Raw genomic sequence first — 21,387 nt, 5'->3', positions numbered from 1 at the left:
TGAATTATGTTTGAAGTATATTGTCCTTTGGAAGTGTTTTTAGAAATTGGCCTCCTCCTATTCAGTATTTGTGCAAAGGTAATCAAAGCGGTTGAGCAGATCAACTGAGATACAATAAAATCAGCATAGCACTACTATGTTCTATTGCTGTCTCATAAAATGACTTGGCTTGTTAGAAGCCATTTAGTTAAAATCTATATACATGCAAATTATTAAAATGACTAATTGACAGCTGGGTGATTATCTTCACATCTAGTTAATATGTGTCTAAAGCAATATGCAAGTTCTAATAACAGGAACACTGAATTAAATAACAATTGTAAATAATATTTTTTCCTTTATATATAGCGAAAGCTATTACAGGGATGAATAGAAATATTTCAGGTTGTTTAAGAGTGGTGTTTATTGTAAAAAAGTAAGTATCTGTAGATCCTATATCTGCCTTGAATATCTATCAGATTTGGGGGGGGTAATCAGATTTATTTAATAACAGAATTAAAAATTCTATGAAGATTGATGAAATTCAGTGATTTACCAAGAACACAGATAAAGCACTGCAAGAGATAATCCAAATTGATCTGTCAAAAACACCTGCCCTATAAAGTGATGATAAAGAGGGAGTTTTTATCTTTTAAGTGCTAAAGAATTTTAAATGTTACTCTTTAAGCAACTTTTAAATGAAGAACTCAGACTGAACATGCCTTTTATACTGATATAGTCCTTAATAGAAATAGCAGTAGAATTTATAATTATATTCAATATTTATCCCCCAAAAGACGAACAGCAACAACAGTAGAAACCATCACTAAACGTACCATTATTCCTTTATGACCCAAGAGGTCCACCCAAGAAGCTGTCTACTCTTCAGCTTTTTCCATAATGGCATGTGGCACAACAGTAGTGCCCCAAGCAGCTGTAACCAGTACTTGATAAATCATAAGATTAAACCAAATCTTATCTAAAACCTCAGTTGTACAGGGAACCCTCACAACATAAGAAAATCTGTGGAGTGGGGCCAGAGCCTTAAGACCTAAGATGTCTTTGAGATTTTCAGAGGAAAAGCCTTTTATGCAAATCAAGTGTTTTTAAACTGCATCCAGTTAAGCACCTGAAATCCCTAGTCATATTTGGATATGCTGGTCATTATCTTTAGCCAGGAAATATACACCTACTCTAGTCAAATGCAAATACATTAATAATTTTTTTCCCAACTAAAACAAATTTTAAAAAGTGAGCTATTTGAATTAAAGCAACATTGAATTCTAACATTTTGTCTCTAAGTATTATCAACAGGTCTGGATCTATTGGATCTTAGTGAACCTGTCTTACAAACCCAAAACAAAGCAAAGAAATCAGAGACTCCATCAAGAAGTGAAGGCTTAAAAGCCTCAACTCACAGAAAGAAGACAGACAATTCTGACCTTATCAGTGTGGATGCTGAGCAGAAAGTCCAGACTGCCAGAGTTTCAGACAAGTCTTCACTAGATTTAGGTAAGAGTGTAGCTATTATATCAGTGCTACATAGCCTTGCTTAGCACAAGTTTCTCCATGCTACTACCACAAAATAACGAGCAACACTGGGATTTTTGTTGCACCGCATTTTAGCAGGGAGTGTAACCTTTGTTCCACATTTTAAACTACTTGAAACGCTAAACTTGAAACACTGTAAACACATTTTGCCTTTGCCATTATACCTATTAAGTTGTCACTAAATGTGCAAATAAAGTTTTAGGAGGATTCTTTCAAAAAAGAATTTAGTCAGGGAGAGTAAAATCGTAGAAAAATCTATAGAGGGATCATGAGAAATTGGTAAAGGACACAAATCAGAGGCAGCCCACACTGGATGTCCTTTGCAGAACTGCAGATGTCAGAAATACACATTATATTTGTAAATACTGCTTTATCTATGCATACAAGAGAAAAAAAAAACATTCTTGACAAAAGAGCTATTTTTATACAGATTGAACAAAAATCCCAAACACAACTCAATATCCTGCCCAGCATGATCTATAGATGACCTTTGGAAAAGGTGAATTTAATTTAGTTCCATCCAAACTAAATTACTTGCACCACAACTGAAAAATTTGCAAGGTAAATGTAATTTATTCCAAGGTAGCAAATCTTCCATTCATCAGCACAGAAATTCTTTTAGAGAACTTTATCTTCAAACAGGAGCTGAACATCTCATTTTTGCAAAGCAAGTCCAAAAAATCTTCCATTCATCAGCACAGAAATTCTTTTAGAGAACTTTATCTTCAAACAGGAGCTGAACATCTCATTTTTGCAAAGCAAGTCCAAATTATGACTTAATTTCAGTTGCCTACACAGTCATTTTCAAATGGTAGTCAGTAAAAGAAGTTTTATTTTTACAATTTGACTACAATTAGGAAATTAAAAATATCCAAAACTATCAAATAGTATAATTTTATCAACAGATCTAAATTACATACAAATCACTGATTTTAAGTCAAGAGTTCCACTGACATTCTGACCATGAATGCTAATAGATTTAGAAAAATATTGTGAATTCCCAAATGTTTTCACAGAATATCAGCTAGAAAGGTGCACAACATTTCTGTATATTGGACCTTAACTAAAATACAGTCTTTGGTGGCACCATTTTTATAACTTACATTTAACAAAAGAGAGAAAATTTTCTGCAATAGTTTCTTTAAAAGATTCATATTTTCTTATTTTTTAGTTGATATTCAGACACACCTAGAGAAATGGGATGATGTCAATTTTCATGGGGACAGGAGTAGCAAGGTCCACCCTTCTACAGAGCGACCATCATCATCATCTAGAGCTCCATCAAAAGAGCTTTTATGGTACAACTTTTTGCTTTCCTTACAAAAATATTTCCAGTCCAGCTTTCTTAATTCACAGAAATGCTTGCTTGATGACAAGTCATATTATTAAATCTGTTATGATTACATTAAATGTGTTCAAGCAGACATTTTGGAAAATGTATCATAAGCAAGTATAAAATCATAAGCACTATAAAATGACATTTTGCCAGCAATTTTTAATGTTGTAAAAAGTAGCAGGTGCAATTATTAAATAAATGGTGGTGAGAAGTCTAGAGAGGCATGCAGTGATCTGAAACCAACTACAAACATGTGAGTAAAATGAGTAAAAAAGGATGCTTGGCAGTGATTTGACAGTCACTGGCTATCCAGTGTATTTTGGTTTTGCTACTGAGGGCAGAATTTCTGTGTATAACTGGAAGAGGCAAGATAAAATATCCAAGCCAAGTACTACCTCTTTCATGAGGTTCAACTAAAATTGCAGGGGACGTAAATGAGGGAAAAATTGGACTTTGCCTTTAGGAACAGTTCATGTAGATTAATTCTGCTGCCCTCTTGATATGTAAGCAACACTCATTCACTACATTACGCATGACCATAATTAGCATTTTCATACACTAGAAGAAGTTTTCTGACCAAATGATGCTTATCCTGTATCTTAACCTGCCCTTTATCTGGGTGTTTCATTAACGTGGAGCTTTACAGTTCTCAGTTAACTTGATTTTGGTCTACAGGGTTTCATTTTCTAGGAAGAAAGAATATTAGGGTATTGTGGCACAAAAATGCACGTATGCCAACATGAAACCTTGTAATGTGGTGGTTGATTCTTAGACACTGACCGCAGGTACAGTCTTGTGTCACTGCCTAACCTCATTTTGCCTGGCTATGAAATAGAAGCACAGTGGTAGAGGCGAAGTCTTCGTTCCATTATACTAGTTTCATGCCAATATATACCCAGGGCTCTACTGGTGGAATCAGGCCTGACTCTGTTCTGTTGTATTAACTATTGTCTGCCTGCGACTGAAAAGTGTAAGAGTAAACACTGAAAACACTGAGAAGGGTCCAGGCACTTTTGATAACTGCCAGTTGAACAACTCAGTTAAAAGAAATAAACTAATTAATCAGTATGTGCTTATGAACCTGAAAGACATAAGGCAGCATGTCTTAGTGTGCAGTGGTGAGTATGTAAATGCATTATTTCTAGGTCCACAGAAAACAGATCACAGTCTGAGCTGACTAATGTCAAGAGTGCCTTGGAGTCTGATTCAACGTCAGAATTAGAACTTGCACCTGCAACACAGGTAAGAGGATTTGGTAGATTTAGTAACAATAAAAAGGCAAGTAGGAATTGTCCCAGTGGCTAACCTTCACATTCTGGAAGAACTATTTAAGGGATATTTTCAGGATCATCAGTTAAAAGATTCATACAGCTGAATCTTCACACAGCTTCCCAATTAATATGTTATGAAAATAACTTAACTATGTCAGCATCTCAAACATTCAGAGTTCCATACTGCAGTGAACTGTGACCTTCCTGTACAGAGAGAAAGACTTCAAACTACAATTTACAGCATCATCATTTTTCCCTTCCTCCAGTTCTGAAATTCAAACTTCTAACAGTTCCCTCTCCTTGTAGTATATCTGTTCTCAAGGTCTCTTGGTCAACCAGGAATCCCCAGAATTGGGAAATGGCTAAGGAATACAGGAAGGAATCAATAGACCAACGTTCATTAGCAGTTTATCTCCACAGGTGGGAGAGCAGTGTGGTCAAAGGACTTTTTCCTGCTGGAAAAGGAACTCTAATATGGAGGGCTCTGGGCTGAAGGTTTGTAGATTTGCCCAGTTCCACTGTCATATTGTATATTGGACGGGACCTTGTGGAAATGATTACTTAGAGTTGTATGGTTTTAGAGACATATGTACGCATATATATGTGCAAACACACATTTATATATGCATTCACATAGATCAGGTTGCTTATACACCTTCTCTCCTGCTTCTTATTTTCTAACTGAAAGATTTCAAGTCCAGCCAATGCCACTGGCAAGGGGGAGAGAGAGTTGTTTGGTGGATTAACTTTTAGTTGAAAATAATTTTCTCCTCTTCCACAGCTATTTTTAGGCCTGGACTTCAAAACCTTTCTGTCAGATGTAAAATCTGGAAATTAATGGAAAATAATAGCCTCATTTGAAAATGGAAAAATGAGACACTAAAATGCCAAATGTCCTTCCCGAGATTATGCACCAGTTTTTGCTGAAAATAGAAATAGAACCCAGTTATCAGGATCCATTCCTGTGTTTTGGTTAGGAAAAAAGTCTCCTTTACTTCCCTGCCATCTCTACATTACAAACAGGACTTTTTTTCCCTTTGGAAAGTCTAACACTAGTTGTAATGCATGGTATCTTTCCTTTCTGTGCAGTAGATTTATACATCTTAGTAATGGAAAAGATCTATTGCATAGTATCATCCACTTGAGATGGACGCTGTGTTTTCACATGCTTTGTCCAGCTTATCTTTAAGTACCTCTAACCCCTTTTTAGGACGCTGTTCCTCAGCCTAATAGATCTAAATGCCAGGAAGTTTGTACTCAACAGAGATATGTGTAAATCAAGTAGACAGTCAGAGAATTTAAGTACTGTGGCTTTCTGTAAAAACAGTTACAAATTTAGTTTATAACATCTCTACTTTATATGGTCCATTTCCTGTTTATCTTCCACTAGAATAACTGCAGAAGCAAAAATCCACATTTTTAATTCAGTACAAGTTCAGCCAGTTGAGGGTCCATACTATTTTGTAAAATGACTGGTATTTCAAAATTAAAAAAAGTAAAGTTGAATCAGCCAACTTGAAAAAGAAGCAGAGTATAAAATTCTTATCTGTCGTTCTGGTATATTTCATGTTTTGTTTTGTTTTATCATAAGCTGCTTTTTTTCAAACTTGTGATCTATTCAAGTAATGAAATGTTGTTAAAACTGGTAATTAGTAGTGCAGAGAAATGACCTGAAGTGAGATTGCGTTCTTATTCTAAGTTGTTTACTTAGAATTTTAGTATTTTCATTCCCTGCCTGCTTCATCCTGCTTATACTTGGGCTGTCAAAGTTGTCAGTTCCCAACAAACAGGCTCATCTGTCTTGACCGAGTTCTTAATCTGCTTGTAAAAGAAATCACGTTAGAGCTTTTATCAAAGCATGTTTTCCATACTTTGTCCTCTATAGATCTTGTCTATCTCATTTAAGGGTAACCTTTGCATATGCAACAGATTTTGCCATACCCTAAAGATTTCATCTTGTCAAACTTGCTGCAGTTTTCCATCAGCGATTTCTCAGACAATCACCTTCATCACTCATATTTGACAAGTTAGATTTAGTTCCTCAAAGTGAAATACTAAGTAACTAGGTCATATTTTCATTAAGATTATGCAATCTTCTTAACAAAATCCTGTGTTTACCAGCACTTATGCCAATACAAAATCACAAAGGCAAGCTTTGAATTAATAAGGAAGAAATATGTTTGAAGGCTGGAACGGGCAATAGCATAGTGGCTGTCATTGGATATGGCCGTCTTGCTTCTCAGTATTCTACTCACATCATACGTTACCTATTATTAACTCTTAAACTGCATTGGCCCAAAGTATCTTTGTTCTTTCTTTTATCTGCCATGCTGGAAAGTTCCTTGTTACACTTTTATTAGTACTGAGATATCTTACAGTGTTTGGGGTTTTTTGAAGGTTTATTTCTTCTCTTATAATTACAAACTGCAGAGGGAGATAATGTGTTCAATTGTATATGCATAAAGTCTGCTCATGTTTTAACTCTCTAAATACAGTTTCAAACCTGGGCCTCCCTGGGCATTTTAGATATTTTATTGCTCACTCAGAATGCATACACAAAACTCTGACATGCTAAAAAACTGTACCTAATTCTAATATGTCAGCACTCTTGGACAAAGATATAGTGCAAAGCCTGTAAACCTTAGAAATCTGCAGTTTGGGGCAACAATATTTAGAATGCAAAATTTATTCCCCACTTCTCCCAAATAGCTACAGTCAGACTAATGGCCCTAGCTCTCCTTGGATGTGCCCATTACTCTAATGAAATGAAGAGTTACAAGGGACAGATTTAGCTCATTATTTGAAGACCTGCTCAAAAGTTAAGACTATAATTTAAGCCTCTGACCAACAGTTAAGGTCCACCAGCACATAAGCAGACTACAAGTGCAGGAAAGTGTGTGCAAATGCATTGGAATGGAAGATTTTGTCCCTGAAGACAGCAGCCAGTGATCAGCTACAGCACCTCCACTGTAGAGTGGTGAGCATATCAAACCACAGTGTGTACAGAGTGTCCATGCCTCAGACATACCCAGCCCACCCTGACCCATACATACCCCACCTTGCGCTACCCTTAAGGGAGGCAGGTGCAGAGTTGCACCCCATCACCAGCTGAAGATGTGTTCTCCAGTGCTGGCACTCCATTCCCATCCCCTCTCTTCCTGCACTAGCGAAAGGCCGTGTGTTTGTTATATGTGGTGTCTTTCATTTCTGGGTATCACAACTCAGAACATGACTCTGCATTGTCTATATGTAAATGCAGCTTATGTGGGTTTTGTTAATTCTTTTTTCCCTCTGTTTGAGGGCAGGTGTGCATTTAATGGAGGAGAAGGTATATTTCTGTGGGGATTATGCAGGGACAATGTATATACTCTGACATGTGGGAGAGGAGGGGCCTTCTGTGCTTCTTGTCCTCTTCCCCCTCACCTCTCTACTGCCCCAACAAGCCCACTCTCCCCTTCTGCAGTACTACTCAGTCTGAACATCGTGATTTACAGTCTTGTCCTTGGCCTAAGGAAACTGCAGTCACTGGAAACAAAAGATTAAAAAGCGGAAGTAATCAAATGGTTTGCAAAAGCCAACTCATAAATAATGAAAAGGCTAGGAACATAATTAATGTCTATCAACAGAGTTTTGTGTCAAGAAAACCAAATTTAATTCTTTGATCAGATTACAGGTCAGGTTGATAAATGTTGCTGTCTGATATTCTGCAAGATGTTTTCTAGGGGTTAACACCACGGACTCTTGCTTAGTTCCAGCATTCAAGTCCCTGTTCGGGTGCCATTTGTGGGGATTTAAGCGGCACGGACTCTGGCAGGCACGGCAACCAAAGACCTTTATTGCTCTTTGTTCACATCTTTTATAGCAAGCAGAAGTGTACACATGCTAGCTGCAGCTTGCAGAGAGGTTATAGCCTTGTGTTCACACGCATCTATGCTCTAGCAGACTGACCCATTCTTCCTCCTGCTTCGTCCTCCTTCATCCTCCTGTGAAATGCCTTCATGGCCTTTATCTGGTTTTCTCCTTCCAGCTGCAGCACATTCCTTTTCCTCCTTTCAGCTGCAGCATATCTTCTGTTTACGTGCCTTCTCGTGCCAGGTGGTACAATGTTTGCTCATTAAGGTCAAACTCAGGAGATTCCCATCCCCACAACGTTTGAATTAACATACCATATTCTGATTTTAAAATTAGCACCATACAATATGAATAAAGCAGCTGTTAAACAGATTAAAACTGGCTAACTTAATTTCTCAAGAACAGTAGTTATTTACTAGGAATTGTAACCACATGGGGGTTCTTCTGTGATTCCAAAGAGAACCGGTTACCTCTTCTGCCCTAAATTCTATTAATCAGTAAAATGACTATTTAGTGTATAGGATTGGTTTTTGGTATGTTTTCAGTGACAACCTGAAATCTTTTCCTGGCCCAAAGAAAAAAAAAAAATATTTTTCAAACAACATGGACCACAGGTACTAGATGTGAAAACAAATGATAGATCCTCAGTGTAGACCTTCCCTCACGCTCTGTGCTGCTTCTCACAGAAACAGTGCTGTATCGGTCTTTTCTAACCGTATGTGTATCATGAACCCAATATACATTTCACTCATCAATCTCTACTTGAGAATCCAAAGACTCAGGAACAAAACAGAAACTTTAGGGCTAGATTAACAAACGAATGTCATCTTTCTAGGTAAAAAACCATGTGTGTACACACACAGACATATGTGTTTGACCATGCATTGCACATTACTTATATGAACACCCAGGAATGTATTGGGTGTTTCATCCCAGTAGTGCACATTCCAACACTTGGAGATGCAGCCCAATGAGTCTGAAGTGAGCAAAATTAGTCTTTTAGCAACGTGCCTCATTGAAATTGAATATTACAAGTAAAGTAATCAGAAATATAATCACATAAATTAATGCAGTTGGGACCATGGTCAGGCAAATGGCTAATGAGTTTAACCTCTGACAAACACAAGGGAAGGGATTAGCAGTCAGAGCTCTGTTTAGCAAGATTAGGCCACTTTGTGCTTTTTTGTACCATCATTGAATACTGTTTGATTTTGTACTGTGCCTTTTGTGCAAAAAAACCCATAAATAAAATGTTTTTAATAAAAGAATAGGGAGAAAATTGTTATGTATTTCCAATCAAATCGACTGATAGTAAGGCACAGAAGAGAGCTGACTGTAAAAAGGATTTGTCCTTCCAGTGAAATCCATAGCAGACCTTGCTCTCCAATGTGATCCCAAAGCAGAACCTGAAAGAAAAACACTAAATGTACAGGGAAAATGAGATGCTTTCTTCCTGGAGCATAGCGAGTGGAATGCATTGCCACAGTCATAATACAGGAGTAGAAACAATTAAGGTAAAAGTCTTATACAAAATAGTCAGCTCTTCCCTTTGTAGCCCAACTCTTGCATTGTCTTTTCTCGGATGTCTCTTATCTTTCATGCATCCTGAGTGAAAAGAAAAGTCTGGAAAAGATAAATTACTCTGCTTCCCATGAGGAATGATCTCTGCTACAGTGTAAGAGAATTCAGAGGAATTCATGCAGGGACACAACTAGTTTTGTGCAAGAAAAAGGACATTTGGGGCTCTAGGCAATTAAGGAAATAACTCAGAAATGTGGCAGAGACTATATCATCCCTTTCTGATTTATTCTTTTATTTTTTAGGCACGATCAACTAAGGAGCAGCGTTGGGGAGGGCCTCTTCTCTCCAGAAATCACTCCTTGGAGGAGGAATTTGAAAGAGCAAAGGCAGCTGTTGAGGTATTACTTTATTTGTTTTCATTTTCAGCTAATGTTCTATGGATTTCTTATTCATCTTGCAGCACAAGTATAGGAGAAAGTTGGAACCGGATTATTTAAAGCAGAGAAAAGATACGTTTCCTGGAGTTACTCATTTAAAATAGCAGTTTCTCTCTTAAAAAAACCAAAAACCTTAGCTATAAATGAAGATTAGACAGAACCAACTTTTCAAGTTCCATTTTGTATTGCTATAGCAAGTGGGTCAAGAAAAATTCCCCATAAATGTAAGTACTTCGAAACTGAAAGTATAAGAGTGAAGCGTATTTTTCCCCAGCAACTGAATGTGTGCAATCAGTTCTTTAAGCTCAGACATAAACCAGTTCTCCACAGGGAAACTGGAATTCAGAACCATTGATAAACAGAATGATTACCTGCTGTAATGGGTAACTGCACGTATAGCAGTAACTGTGCACCAATGCATTTTTGTAATTAGTGGCAGAATGTTAAACACAGTACTCTCGTTTCCTGGTAAATCAATTCAGTTTGAGAAGGTGCAGGTATTTGGATAGTTCTCCTATTGCACTTCTGTTTTTTTCACCAACTACTACTTTTCCAACATGAAAAGTGCCTCTTGAGTGTTGTCCTATACCACTAGTCCCAGCTGAAATCCTGATCCTGTCTAGAGACAAGGTGGCATACAGTTTTTTTAACAGAATCCAATAAAAAATTTGATACAAACATCGATCTTCAGCATCATATCTTCTCAGGGGTTCTGTCAGTAACCCTTCAAAATCCCATCGCCATAAAGAGCCAAGACAGCTGCATCCCACTGAGGACAGAAGTTCAGGCTGAATTATGTAACAGCCACTGAAATGAGGTTTTAGGGTGAAAAGGATGAGGCTGTGAAACTGATTCCTCAGAACTGATTATTTTTAGCATGAACTGCAGTCTCATTAGTCTCCAAACATCTAGAACACTTTAGGGATATTTGGGTTTAGATTTAAATTTTAGTGTCTGTATTTTAATACTACTCTAACTCAAGTTTTATACCATTGTAATTCCAGTGTTGGCAGTTGAACTATTCTAGATTAGTATTGGTTGATTACAAACAAAACTAGGCCTAAATAATATGCTGGCTTCTAGCTAGAAACGGAATTTCTTATTTAAGAAATTAATTTGACTTGTAGGATTTTTTCATGATATGCTAAGGTAAGACTGCATGGTTTTGACCATGGTTTTGTAGGATCATATTGCACACAAAAAAATTCTTCTATCAGTGTACAAAGCTAAAATGGACACAATCAGTAAGTTTGCTGTTTTATAAACTATACACTGAATGCATTTTTCTTGTATTTTCTGAGTGCATTGTTCTTTCCAGATCAAATATATTCTTTATAAACAACTGCTGGTGACACACAATAGGTTTTTTGATGTCACACATCATACACATTTGCTCCAGGCAGGAAAGGAGGGGCTTGCTTTCAAATGGCCACTGCTTAAAATGCTGTAGATGTTCCTAATCGCACTGCAGAGTGATCCTAAAGATGGGACGTGTTGTGCCGTAATCTGTGATTGTGACACAGGGAAATTGATGATGAACATCTCTGCGTTACAGTTAGTGGTTAAGTAAATGATGTCAGTACTCTTGCAATTGCCAGAAACCATGTGTGATGGGGAGTTCCCAGACATTCAGCTGAAAGAAAAATGAGTTGAGGCCAACAATAGATTACAAGACATTATTGAATTACTTTGTAAAGTAAAGTAAGGAGGAAAATACATTGAAAAAAAACCATTGCACATTAAAAGGTCATTCTGAGGCAACAAAGGTTGTTAAAATGCTTTAATGTGGTCTCAAAAACAGCTATTAAAAAGAATCTAATTAAATGTTTCCCGAACTGTGTACCTGGCAGCCTTAAGTTATTCTTTCTGCTTAAAATAGAAACTTGGACCAGGTAGTTAAAATGTAAAGGAAAGGATTCTTCAAGACCTTATAGAGCAGTTATTTCCATTTGCATATGAAAAAAGCTGGATTTTCATCTTAGCTAAAATGAAGTGGTAAGAAAGCTAGAATGATTGAAATAAATTGCAGCCCATCTCAGAAAGATTAGTGCTTTCTTAAGCGGAGAACAGATACAGCTCAAAAATTCATCTGTTACGCTTTGGATGTTTCTGTAATATTCTTCAACTGGGAAAGCTCCAACTGGTAAGATTAGCCAGAAAACTGATCAAGAAAAGGAAGCAAATCTCAGGTTCTTTGTGGCCTAGTTCGAAAGGAATTAATTAACAATTCAGTAAATGAAGACACCAAACTTTATCCTCTACCCAGTATTCACTGTAGAGTTTTGGGAATGGTTTTAAGATGTCAAACTTTGAGATTAATGAAGATCTGTGAGGTAATTCTTTCTTAAGAAGGTTTAAAGATGTCTATGCCATTGGGGAATCTTTTAAGAATGAAGAGGTAAGTAAATTAGCTTTTTTACTAGAGAGGGTCCAGATTCACTTGCAGTGATTGGATGCTTGCAGACTTGGCTACCTTTTCTGTCACTCTGGAAATTGGATTTGATTTTTGCCTCATCCCTTTGCTATACACGTCAGGGAAGCACAAATAGCCTAAAGTCTTCATGATTTCCAAGTGCCATACCAAATATGTTTTAACGGAATCTTTCTAATAATTAGCTGTGTTTTCCCCAAAATTGGTACTTTTGAATTTTTTAAAAATGCCAGCATGGGGATTCAGATCCATCCTGTACCTATATTCTGTTAAAACGATTGTTTTATCATCTGCTGCCCTATTGGTAATGAGTTAAAATAAATAAAAATGAAACCAGGAAAGTGCAAAAACTTCCAACTGAGAAATATCTCAGAGATGGAAAAAAAGCAATTTTTATATTTTCTTATTCCACATTTCCCTGATGTAGAGATTAAACTGCAGATGCCACACTGTTTTGTGAGCTTATGCAAAAGAAATTTTGAGCGGTCCTTCTCAGCATCATTTTATTTACAACACCGTGTCACATGAGCCATCGGCTGTATAATATACTGTTAAGAAGCATCAGAACATATTACGGCTAAATTATGTGACAATAGTAGGAAGAAGATGGGATTAATTTATTCTAGCCTAGCAAAACATAGCCCAGAATCATCAGCTCTGTGGTTCCCGTGAATACCGGTTAGAATCCTTTCTGTACCTATGATATTCCTGTTTCACTGTTTCAACGTCCCTTTTAGATGTGCCTAAGACTGCCTAAACCACATTTTAAATTGGGATCTAGGAACTCGAGTCATTCAGCTGCATTTTATTTGGTACGCTCTCAAATCACAATGGGAAGCTTTGCCTTGATATACATTTTTTTACCTCTAAACTTTACTAAAAAGGCATACTTCAACTTTTGTTTTGAGAAGGTATCAGCTAAGGAAATCTTACGTCGTTAGCACATAAGTTTAACTTACTGTGTCTTTCACATTGAAGAGTATGTTGCAGTAATTCAAAGAAAGACCAACCACAGAACCTTTGTTTCTTATACATTGGTCGAGAAGGAACATTGCAAATTAATTTTTGGCAGTACAGGACAGACAAAGTTCTATTCTTAAAGTTATGAAAATAGGTAAGTTTAGAAATTAGCCAGCAATATTCAGAAAGTACACCCCCACCCCCCTTCACTGTATCGTAGGATGTAGAGAGCCTGGAAAGATTCTGCCTCCCATTTGTTTAACTGCTTCAGCATATTTTTAAATACTAAAAGTAAAAATAGCTTCTTTGACAAAATGCAGAATATTCTGCTTGCAAGTAGTCAGATGGTACAAACATTTTTCCTGGTTGTCATTCCACTTAACTGCTGCAGATGATCTGAGAACGAGTTAAATGTGTTCAACTGGTCTGAAAACTTTCAGTACATCCAAAGTAATTCGCCAGCATTAAGGTAGCAAAAACATCGAAATGAAGTAATTGGCACCAGTCACATAGCAAATAGAGTTAAAATTAGATCTAGGAGTCTTGATCCAAAGCCAGGTTTTCAGAAACACTCAATATTAATTTAACCCTCCTGCCACTGAAGTCAATGAAAAAATTACTGCTAACGACAGCTGAAGTAGACTTAGGCCTTTAACAAAGACTGTGTAATATTTATGGTCCTCTTCCTCAAGGACATTAAACTGCTCTGCTGCTGACGTTGTTTTTCACGGCAGTATTATAGCATTTTATCGGTTGCCATACTTGTGCATGATCCAGTTGCTCAGTGCAGCTTTGCCATACCAGTTTCAGAACCCCCACATGCTGGATGTACTTGGAAGCTGTAGCTGGGACTTAAGCCCATTTGGCCCAAACAAGCAAATCTTTGCTTATAGTTGCAAAATAGCAGTTGGGTCCTGGCCCATGTCCAAGTAGCACATGATGAGTTGGGAGACGTTATAGTAAAGCAGGTCTTCTCCCCATTACATTTTTCCTCCACCTTTGACTCACTACAGATAGACATTAAGCACGGCTATTTGAATACATAGTAATTCATTAGCTTTTTAAGGGCAGTATGCAGACAGTGAACTTCTGTGTGAATTATAAATAAGTAATTAAGCAGCAGAATTTGAGCTTACGACATAAAACCACTCATATCCTTGCTTACGATCTGCAGAAATGTGATTTGGTATGTTTCCAAATCATTGATTCATAAGGGATTTTTGTGGGAAAAATACAAGCAAAAATTCTGATACAAACATCATATATATATATATATGTATCTATATATAATTAATTCTGTAAGTTAATCTGTTTAAAAAGGCATTACTTTTCAGTAGTTTTATTAATATTAATCTGTAGGAAAGGGAAATTTCCACTCCTTTACCTCATCCTGAATCTCAAAATTACTGCTAGTAGAAACATGGTCAAGTAATTTTTTCTTCAGTGCAGTGCAGATTTGCACTGAATGCTGAATAGTTGATAGTGACATTTGTTGAACAGGATAGTTTAAGAGATTCAAGTGCCTCTGGTCACGGCTGATAAGAGTAAAAGAGGGAGCGATCTGATTCATTATCCTAGCCTTTTCAAACCCTAAATGGACATTTCAGCACAATCTCACAACTATTTAGAAGACTGTATTTCCTTCAAATTTGGAATGAAAGCAGATTTTGATACCTCAGAAGTTGTTGTGTAACAAGAGTTGTCATGTTCTGTTCGCTTCTATTACAAAGAGTGAAATCTCCTCTCCAGGAGTGAATGATTCATGTTTGTTTCCTAGTCCACAGAGGAACATAGCAGGTACCTTCACAGATCCAATAATTGCATAATTTGGACAATGCTGAGTCTCCTGGAAGAAAGTGTTGTATATCAGGAGGCACATGCTACAGTAAGAGCCAAAGGGAAATGCCTGTTAGATTTCTAGAGAGGGAATGCACCTTGCCGCTTGTAAAGAGCCTTATGATTTCCAGCAACCACACCTAATGTTAGCCAGCGCAAGTCCTCCTAATCCTTCACACCTAATCTCAAATGTTCTCATTGCTGACTCATTCTAGATATGTTAATAGCCTGTGCTTTCCTTTTTCCAAGTGCCTAAGAAGGAGGGTTGTAGCAAGTCATGCAATCACAGACTAAACTCTGTTTTTGCAAATCATGCCTAGCTGTGGAGCAGTAGCAAAGTGGCCAGTCTTGGAACGAAGATTCAGACAAAACTATCTGGACCAGTTTATAATACCTTCAATTAATTTTGATTAGCACCTCCCTTTCAAATAGTTCTGTCTAAACCTCAGTAGAATTATTTGTGCTGATGTCTTTGACATAATTAAGCTGGGAAACTGTGCCCTCAGTAGTGTCAGTTCACTGGAGTTCTGGCCATGACCTTGTAGGAACTGGAAAACTTTGCAAAGGCTCCTAGTGCTGAACCTATATTCTGCTATGGAACTGCTTTTCAGGGCTTATGACTAATGTGTGGAGGCTGAAAAAATAGCACCTTAAATTTGATTCTCCCCTCTTTTTTTTTTTTAATCCTATTTCTGTTTTTTGGCATCATTTTCTAGTAACCACAGTGGTTCCCCCATTCTGGTCGTTACATGTCCTAAATCTCATTCTTTTTTCATTATTTCTGTTTCTCTTGTATATGCATTCTTCCCTCTTGTCTTTGAGCTGAATGTTAATCTTATTTTACAATTTTATAATCTCTTATAGTTTCCTCTCACCAGCACAGTATATGATAAAATATTAGGATTTCTCCACTATGTCTAAAAGCCCCATTTATATTAATTCTCTTGTGCAAAAACCCTCTGTCTAAGCTTTGCCATTACTCTTTTACATAGTTGAAAATGATGCTGAACCTACCAAAGTGGGATGCTTGTTCTCTTTTAAACTGTTTCATCTATTGTTACTCTTTAGCATGTATGCTTAGTTTTTTCTTTTTTTTTCATTTCCTTCAAATTTTATGTAACAATTTGCTGTTAGCATCAATAAGATGCAGTGCTGCAAATAGAACATACGCTGCCTCTGAGATAAAGTTTTCTGTTGACGAAATGCATTCCAATATAAGAGATGAAATTTAATTATATGGAATTCCAAATGTGTGCTGTAGTATTTCAGTCAGTATGATTATTAATAGAATTAATGCTGCTCAGCAAAATTGCCAGACTCAGAACACTGGTAGAAAGAAACTAAAAGCTTACCATTTTATTTTAAAGTTTTGTTGTTCATTTTCTTCCCTTTTTACCTCTTTTTCTTCTAGTCAGACACAGAGTTTTGGGATAAAATGCAAGCAGAATGGGAAGAAATGGCTCGCAGAAACTGGATTTCAGAGAACCAGGAAGCACCAGGGCAAGTCACCATCTCAACCATTGAGAAGGTAACACAAAGTTTTTTAATACAGTACATCCTTCCTGTGAAACTTTGAGATGAGCCTCAGCTATTCAGGGGAACCCAAGAAAATTCTTTGGACATGGAAGCTAATTTTACCCAAAAGAGCTCATCCTCTTTAGGTGTCTGTGAGCGGGGTAGATTTAAAAGACCTTACCATAGTGAGAATACATCTAGACTTGCACACGGCCTGAATTCAGCTGAAAGGATCACGAAGCAAACTGCTGGATTATGGGCACTTTTGAAGATGGGCACTTAAGGAAGAGCACCAAATATAAAAATCTGGGCTGGCACATTCAAACACTGTTGAGGATAGAAATGATAGAGATTCTGTCTCTCTTCTTCATTCCCTCCATTGTATGTTTTAATTTCATTTATATTACATAGCTGATATTAGCACACACCCTTTACACTGCAGTGGCAAGAAGAGAAAAAGGCAAAATTTAAAGAAATCCTAAAATAAACTCAGGTGCTTGCAACACTGTTCTGTATCTTGAAGGTTAATTGAAGATTTCAGGGTATTAACTGAACAGACATCAGGTTACAAGCACTGCAGGGAGGCAACTGCTTGATGTGTGCTCTTTACCATCAAATTGGATATACTGGGCTCATGCTAGGTTCAGTTCTGCTTTTACTGCAGTTAGTGTGAGTTGTTGACATTATCTTTGATGGGAGCAGGAGAGTCCAACATGAGTACCAGTTAGTATAACTTCAGCGCTAAAGTAAAAATAAAGAGAGCAGGAACGTCAATGTCCAGTGATGCTGACTTTTTACACTTTTTGTCATTGAAATTTCATGGGGGAGCTCATACCGTTTTTACAGAACAAAGGATGTTTACATCCAGTTGGAAAGTAGTGAGTCACTTAATTTTATAGAGTTGCCATTCCTTGCTTACAGTGCTTCATCATGGGTCCGCTATCTCTCTTCTCCAGGGTTATTATTTCCATACTGAGAATCCCTTCAAAGACTGGCCTGGTGCTTTTGAGGAAGGACTGAAAAAAATGAAAGAAGGTGACCTGCCAGTTACAATCTTATACCTGGAGGCTGCTATTCTACAAGAACCCAATGATGCAGAGGTATTCACTCATGTGCCTTTTACCGATAAAGGAAAAGGGGACTCCCTTTAGCATGCAATGATGGAAATGATTTTGGGGCCCAAACCTTTGCTAGTCATGACTGACTGAAACAGACTGAATGCTAACGGTGGTTTTGGAATAGTATATACCTTGAAATAGGTACAGGTGAGCTCTTCGTAAGATGAGAATCCATTTTTCAAATTATAGAATTTCCAAGCTGTCATTTAAAAGCATTCAAAAGAGACAATATTTCAAACCTTGCCTTCTTTTCCTGATGTTTTCAAACTATCTTTTAAACACTGCTATTGAAAAGGTGAACATTTTTGATTTAACAAGAAATTTGACAAATTTTTAAAAGTTATACCAATTTCTGCAATATTGATGTTTTCAATGAGTATATATTTAAAGTCTATTTTCTGTGAAACATGAAAAATATTTACAGTGTAAGTATCTAGGTCTCTTTGAATCTATTGCTACATTAAATTAAGCAGCAGTATTTTAAAAAGCAGAGAGAACTCCCAGACTCTCTAGAATCCTTTAAAGCTATACAATTTAATAATTGTTCTTTACCGTTCTCCATAAAATTCTAGCAACATTTAAAATGTACAGTAACTCAAATTTAAGAAATCAGCATGTGATCATACACTGACAGAATACCTTTGCGTTCATTGATTATAAATATTGTCAGGCCCAAAGATACTCAAAACTGCATTGATTTGTATTGTTGGTATGCATGCCGTAGAAAAATCTGTAGTTAGTGCTGGACAGATCTGCTATTTTTATTCACCCCACTGCTTAACAGTGATATTAGTTGTAACTCTGCTTGCAGTTAGGTATATATAACAAAATAACACGACGATGATTATTTTTGCAGGCCTGGCAGTTCCTGGGCATAACACAGGCAGAGAATGAAAATGAGCAGGCAGCCATTGTCGCCCTCCAAAGGTAGATGAAGATAATTGCTAAATAAGGGGTCTGATGACTATTAGGTAATGGAGGCCTAGGTATATTTATCATCATACTTACCTTGTAACATGAAGCATTTATTTAACTAAGTAAAGCATTGACAAAGATACAGAAATCTTCCTAGTGACTTCAGAGGAATGACTAGTGATTAATATTTCTGTTTTATTAAATAAGTGCAATATTTAATCTAGTAATTTAAGTAGTTGCACAAAAGAAAAGTTACATGGCCTGATAAACATGAATTAGGCATAATGCAAATAAAGTGCCTTTTTGATATTCTAGCCACTTGGCATATTTTCTGTAGTTTGTCCTTTAATGAAGAGGTTTTCTTAATTGGAATGAGCTCTGTTCAGCTGCTGAATACTAAACTGACAACATTTTTAGGTTGATAGAGATGTGAAGATCATGGTATGCTTGTATGTAAAATGTCAGTTCCAAAATATCAGCATTAGTATTACCTTTCTGTAGTGGGTTTTCATGTTTCCATTTGAAGCAAGTACCACATTAGTGATGTTAACCATCAAGTCATTTCACCTAAGGATACTCTTAACTTTTTTATATGTAACTTATTAGCTTACCTGGATAGAAATCCAAGGGGTTGCCTGATTTAGGGCTTGCTCATCCCCGCAGTTTTGAAACAAGCAACAGTGATGTTCACAAAATAGACTAGATTCTGTTTTCAGTTAATGGTATATAACCGTAGAAAGACTGCTTGAGTTGATTGGCTCCAGCTTTATCAAAGGAAAACTGAGAATTCCGGATGACTGAGAAGATTCACAGGGATGGAAGAAATTTTATCTTCAAAATACTTTTTTGTATAGCTGCAAACCATATTAAACTGTTTGCTTGAATTTACATAAAGCTTCTCTTTGTTTACCGGACAGATACTATAAAAATGAATCTACCTACATTTATTCATAACCAGAAGAATGACAACAAAACTTGTATGCATATGTTTATGTACATATGTGTGTATGCAATGTGCATGCATATATCTGTGTATACATATGCATAATGCACTTATCACAGAAAAATAAGACAAAGTCCCTTCTCTAAAAGTATTATTGGGTAGATCTTACTTGTATGAGTGATTTTTTTACACAGATTATTTTGGAAGAATTCAAGAATTGTGTTTGGCTAAAAAAACCCCTCAATATATTTTTATTTTCTGCCTAGGTGCTTGGAACTACAGCCAAACAACCTAAAAGCTCTGATGGCCCTGGCTGTAAGTTATACTAACACTGGCCATCAACAAGAAGCCTATCAAGCTCTAAGAAACTGGATAAAGCAAAATCCCAAATATAAGTATATAGCTAAAAGCAAAAAAGGGTCCCCAGCACTTACCAGGAGAATGTCTAAGACATCAGTTGAAAGGTAAATGCAGTGTAAATCCTGATGGTGGAAATTTTAACGACATCACTAGAAATGATGGTGCATGCTGTGCCCCCTTACTCTGTAGAAGTCCAGCCTGTTCCCTATGGTGGAAGACTGAATGTCTCTAGTGGCAGGAGTGGGAAACCAACACAGGACATTTGGTTTAGCTGTATCTTATGCCATCCCTGGAAGTTAAAAAAACCCCAAACAAAACAGCTAAAAAGAGATGCTTCCCCTCAACTCCCATCACTTTCCTTTGACCTTGTCTGCTGCCTCTGTATTCCCACATCCTCATTCTTCAGCTGCTTCCAAATCCATACCAGGCCTGTATCCTGCTCTACATGTGTGTGTTCTTCCCACTCTTCATCACATTTCCTATATCCCAACCAAGCCACTAGAATCCAGGCATGATAGCCATTTTGCAGTGGGACATGGCTTCAGTTCACTGAAAATATTGGGAGGTAGCATCTGCTTATTTAAAAGGTTCTCTCTGGCTCTAACCAAAGAGACAGTGTAGTCATTTTATCTGACTTCAGCCTTGCATACCGTAATGGGAGCTGGCAGGCATTTTAAATAACAAAAAAATTCATGAGTTGGCAGCCCTTCGTCATGATTTCATGAGGTCGATAAATAAGTATCTCTGAACTGCGAGATGCATGATAAAGTCATTAAAGGCATAAACGTGATTTATAGAACTAAAACACTAGGGCTATCTCACTGCTTGTCATTTTGAAGACAGGCCTTATATTATACCCTTATCACTAACAAGCTCTGGGTTGACAAGATAATTTAGTATAAGCAAAAATAAAATATGCAAGTTCTGCTTAATTGCTAAGTGTGTTATTCTACTTTGGCCTCATCCGGCTGACATCTGGTGTTGTCAGTGCAAAGGTTTTATGAAGCCTACAGTGGGTACAGAAGTCTTAAATTTTGGCATCTTTCTTCAGGGGTCTTGGCTAGTCACTTGATCTATTCCTCTTAAGAAAGTCATTTTTAAGAAAGACTATTTTTGCCAGTAAAGAACTCTTTTACATCTGAGAAACTCATCCAATTCTAATAGTTTTAATAAGCCTTCATGTTATCTCACTTGGGTTCATAGCTGCACTTTGACTTCATAGAATAGTAATCATAGAATCATTTAGGTTGGAAAAAGACCTTTAAGATCATCAAGTCCAACAATTAACCTAGCACTGCCAAGTCCACCACTAAACCATGTCCCTAAGCGCCGCATCTACTCGTCTTTTAAATACCTCCAGGG

The 21,387-nt window shown here is 37.0% G+C and overlaps 1 protein-coding gene across 2 annotated transcripts in view; it reads left to right on the top strand.

The window, feature by feature from the left end:
• Positions 1 to 21,387, top strand: part of PEX5L (peroxisomal biogenesis factor 5 like) — a 40,782-nt gene that overhangs the window by 17,296 nt on the left and 2,099 nt on the right. The window contains exons 4-11 of one of the 2 annotated variants that reach the window (XM_009288046.2): positions 1,282 to 1,491; positions 2,702 to 2,828; positions 4,012 to 4,108; positions 9,813 to 9,908; positions 16,586 to 16,702; positions 17,646 to 17,789; positions 18,664 to 18,734; positions 19,932 to 20,129. In XM_009288046.2, coding sequence (XP_009286321.1) covers positions 1,282 to 1,491; positions 2,702 to 2,828; positions 4,012 to 4,108; positions 9,813 to 9,908; positions 16,586 to 16,702; positions 17,646 to 17,789; positions 18,664 to 18,734; positions 19,932 to 20,129 — 1,060 coding nt within the window. The remainder of the gene's footprint in view (positions 1 to 1,281; positions 1,492 to 2,701; positions 2,829 to 4,011; positions 4,109 to 9,812; positions 9,909 to 16,585; positions 16,703 to 17,645; positions 17,790 to 18,663; positions 18,735 to 19,931; positions 20,130 to 21,387) is intronic. The other variant, XM_019474320.1, reaches the window with a different exon arrangement.

Source organism: Aptenodytes forsteri, unplaced genomic scaffold, assembly GCF_000699145.1.
Source record: "Aptenodytes forsteri isolate BGI_AS27 unplaced genomic scaffold, ASM69914v1 Scaffold72, whole genome shotgun sequence".
Taxonomy (NCBI): Eukaryota; Metazoa; Chordata; class Aves; order Sphenisciformes; family Spheniscidae; genus Aptenodytes; species Aptenodytes forsteri.
The sequence above is the reverse complement of the archived record's forward strand: the minus strand, read 5'-3'. Positions and strand labels throughout refer to the sequence as shown.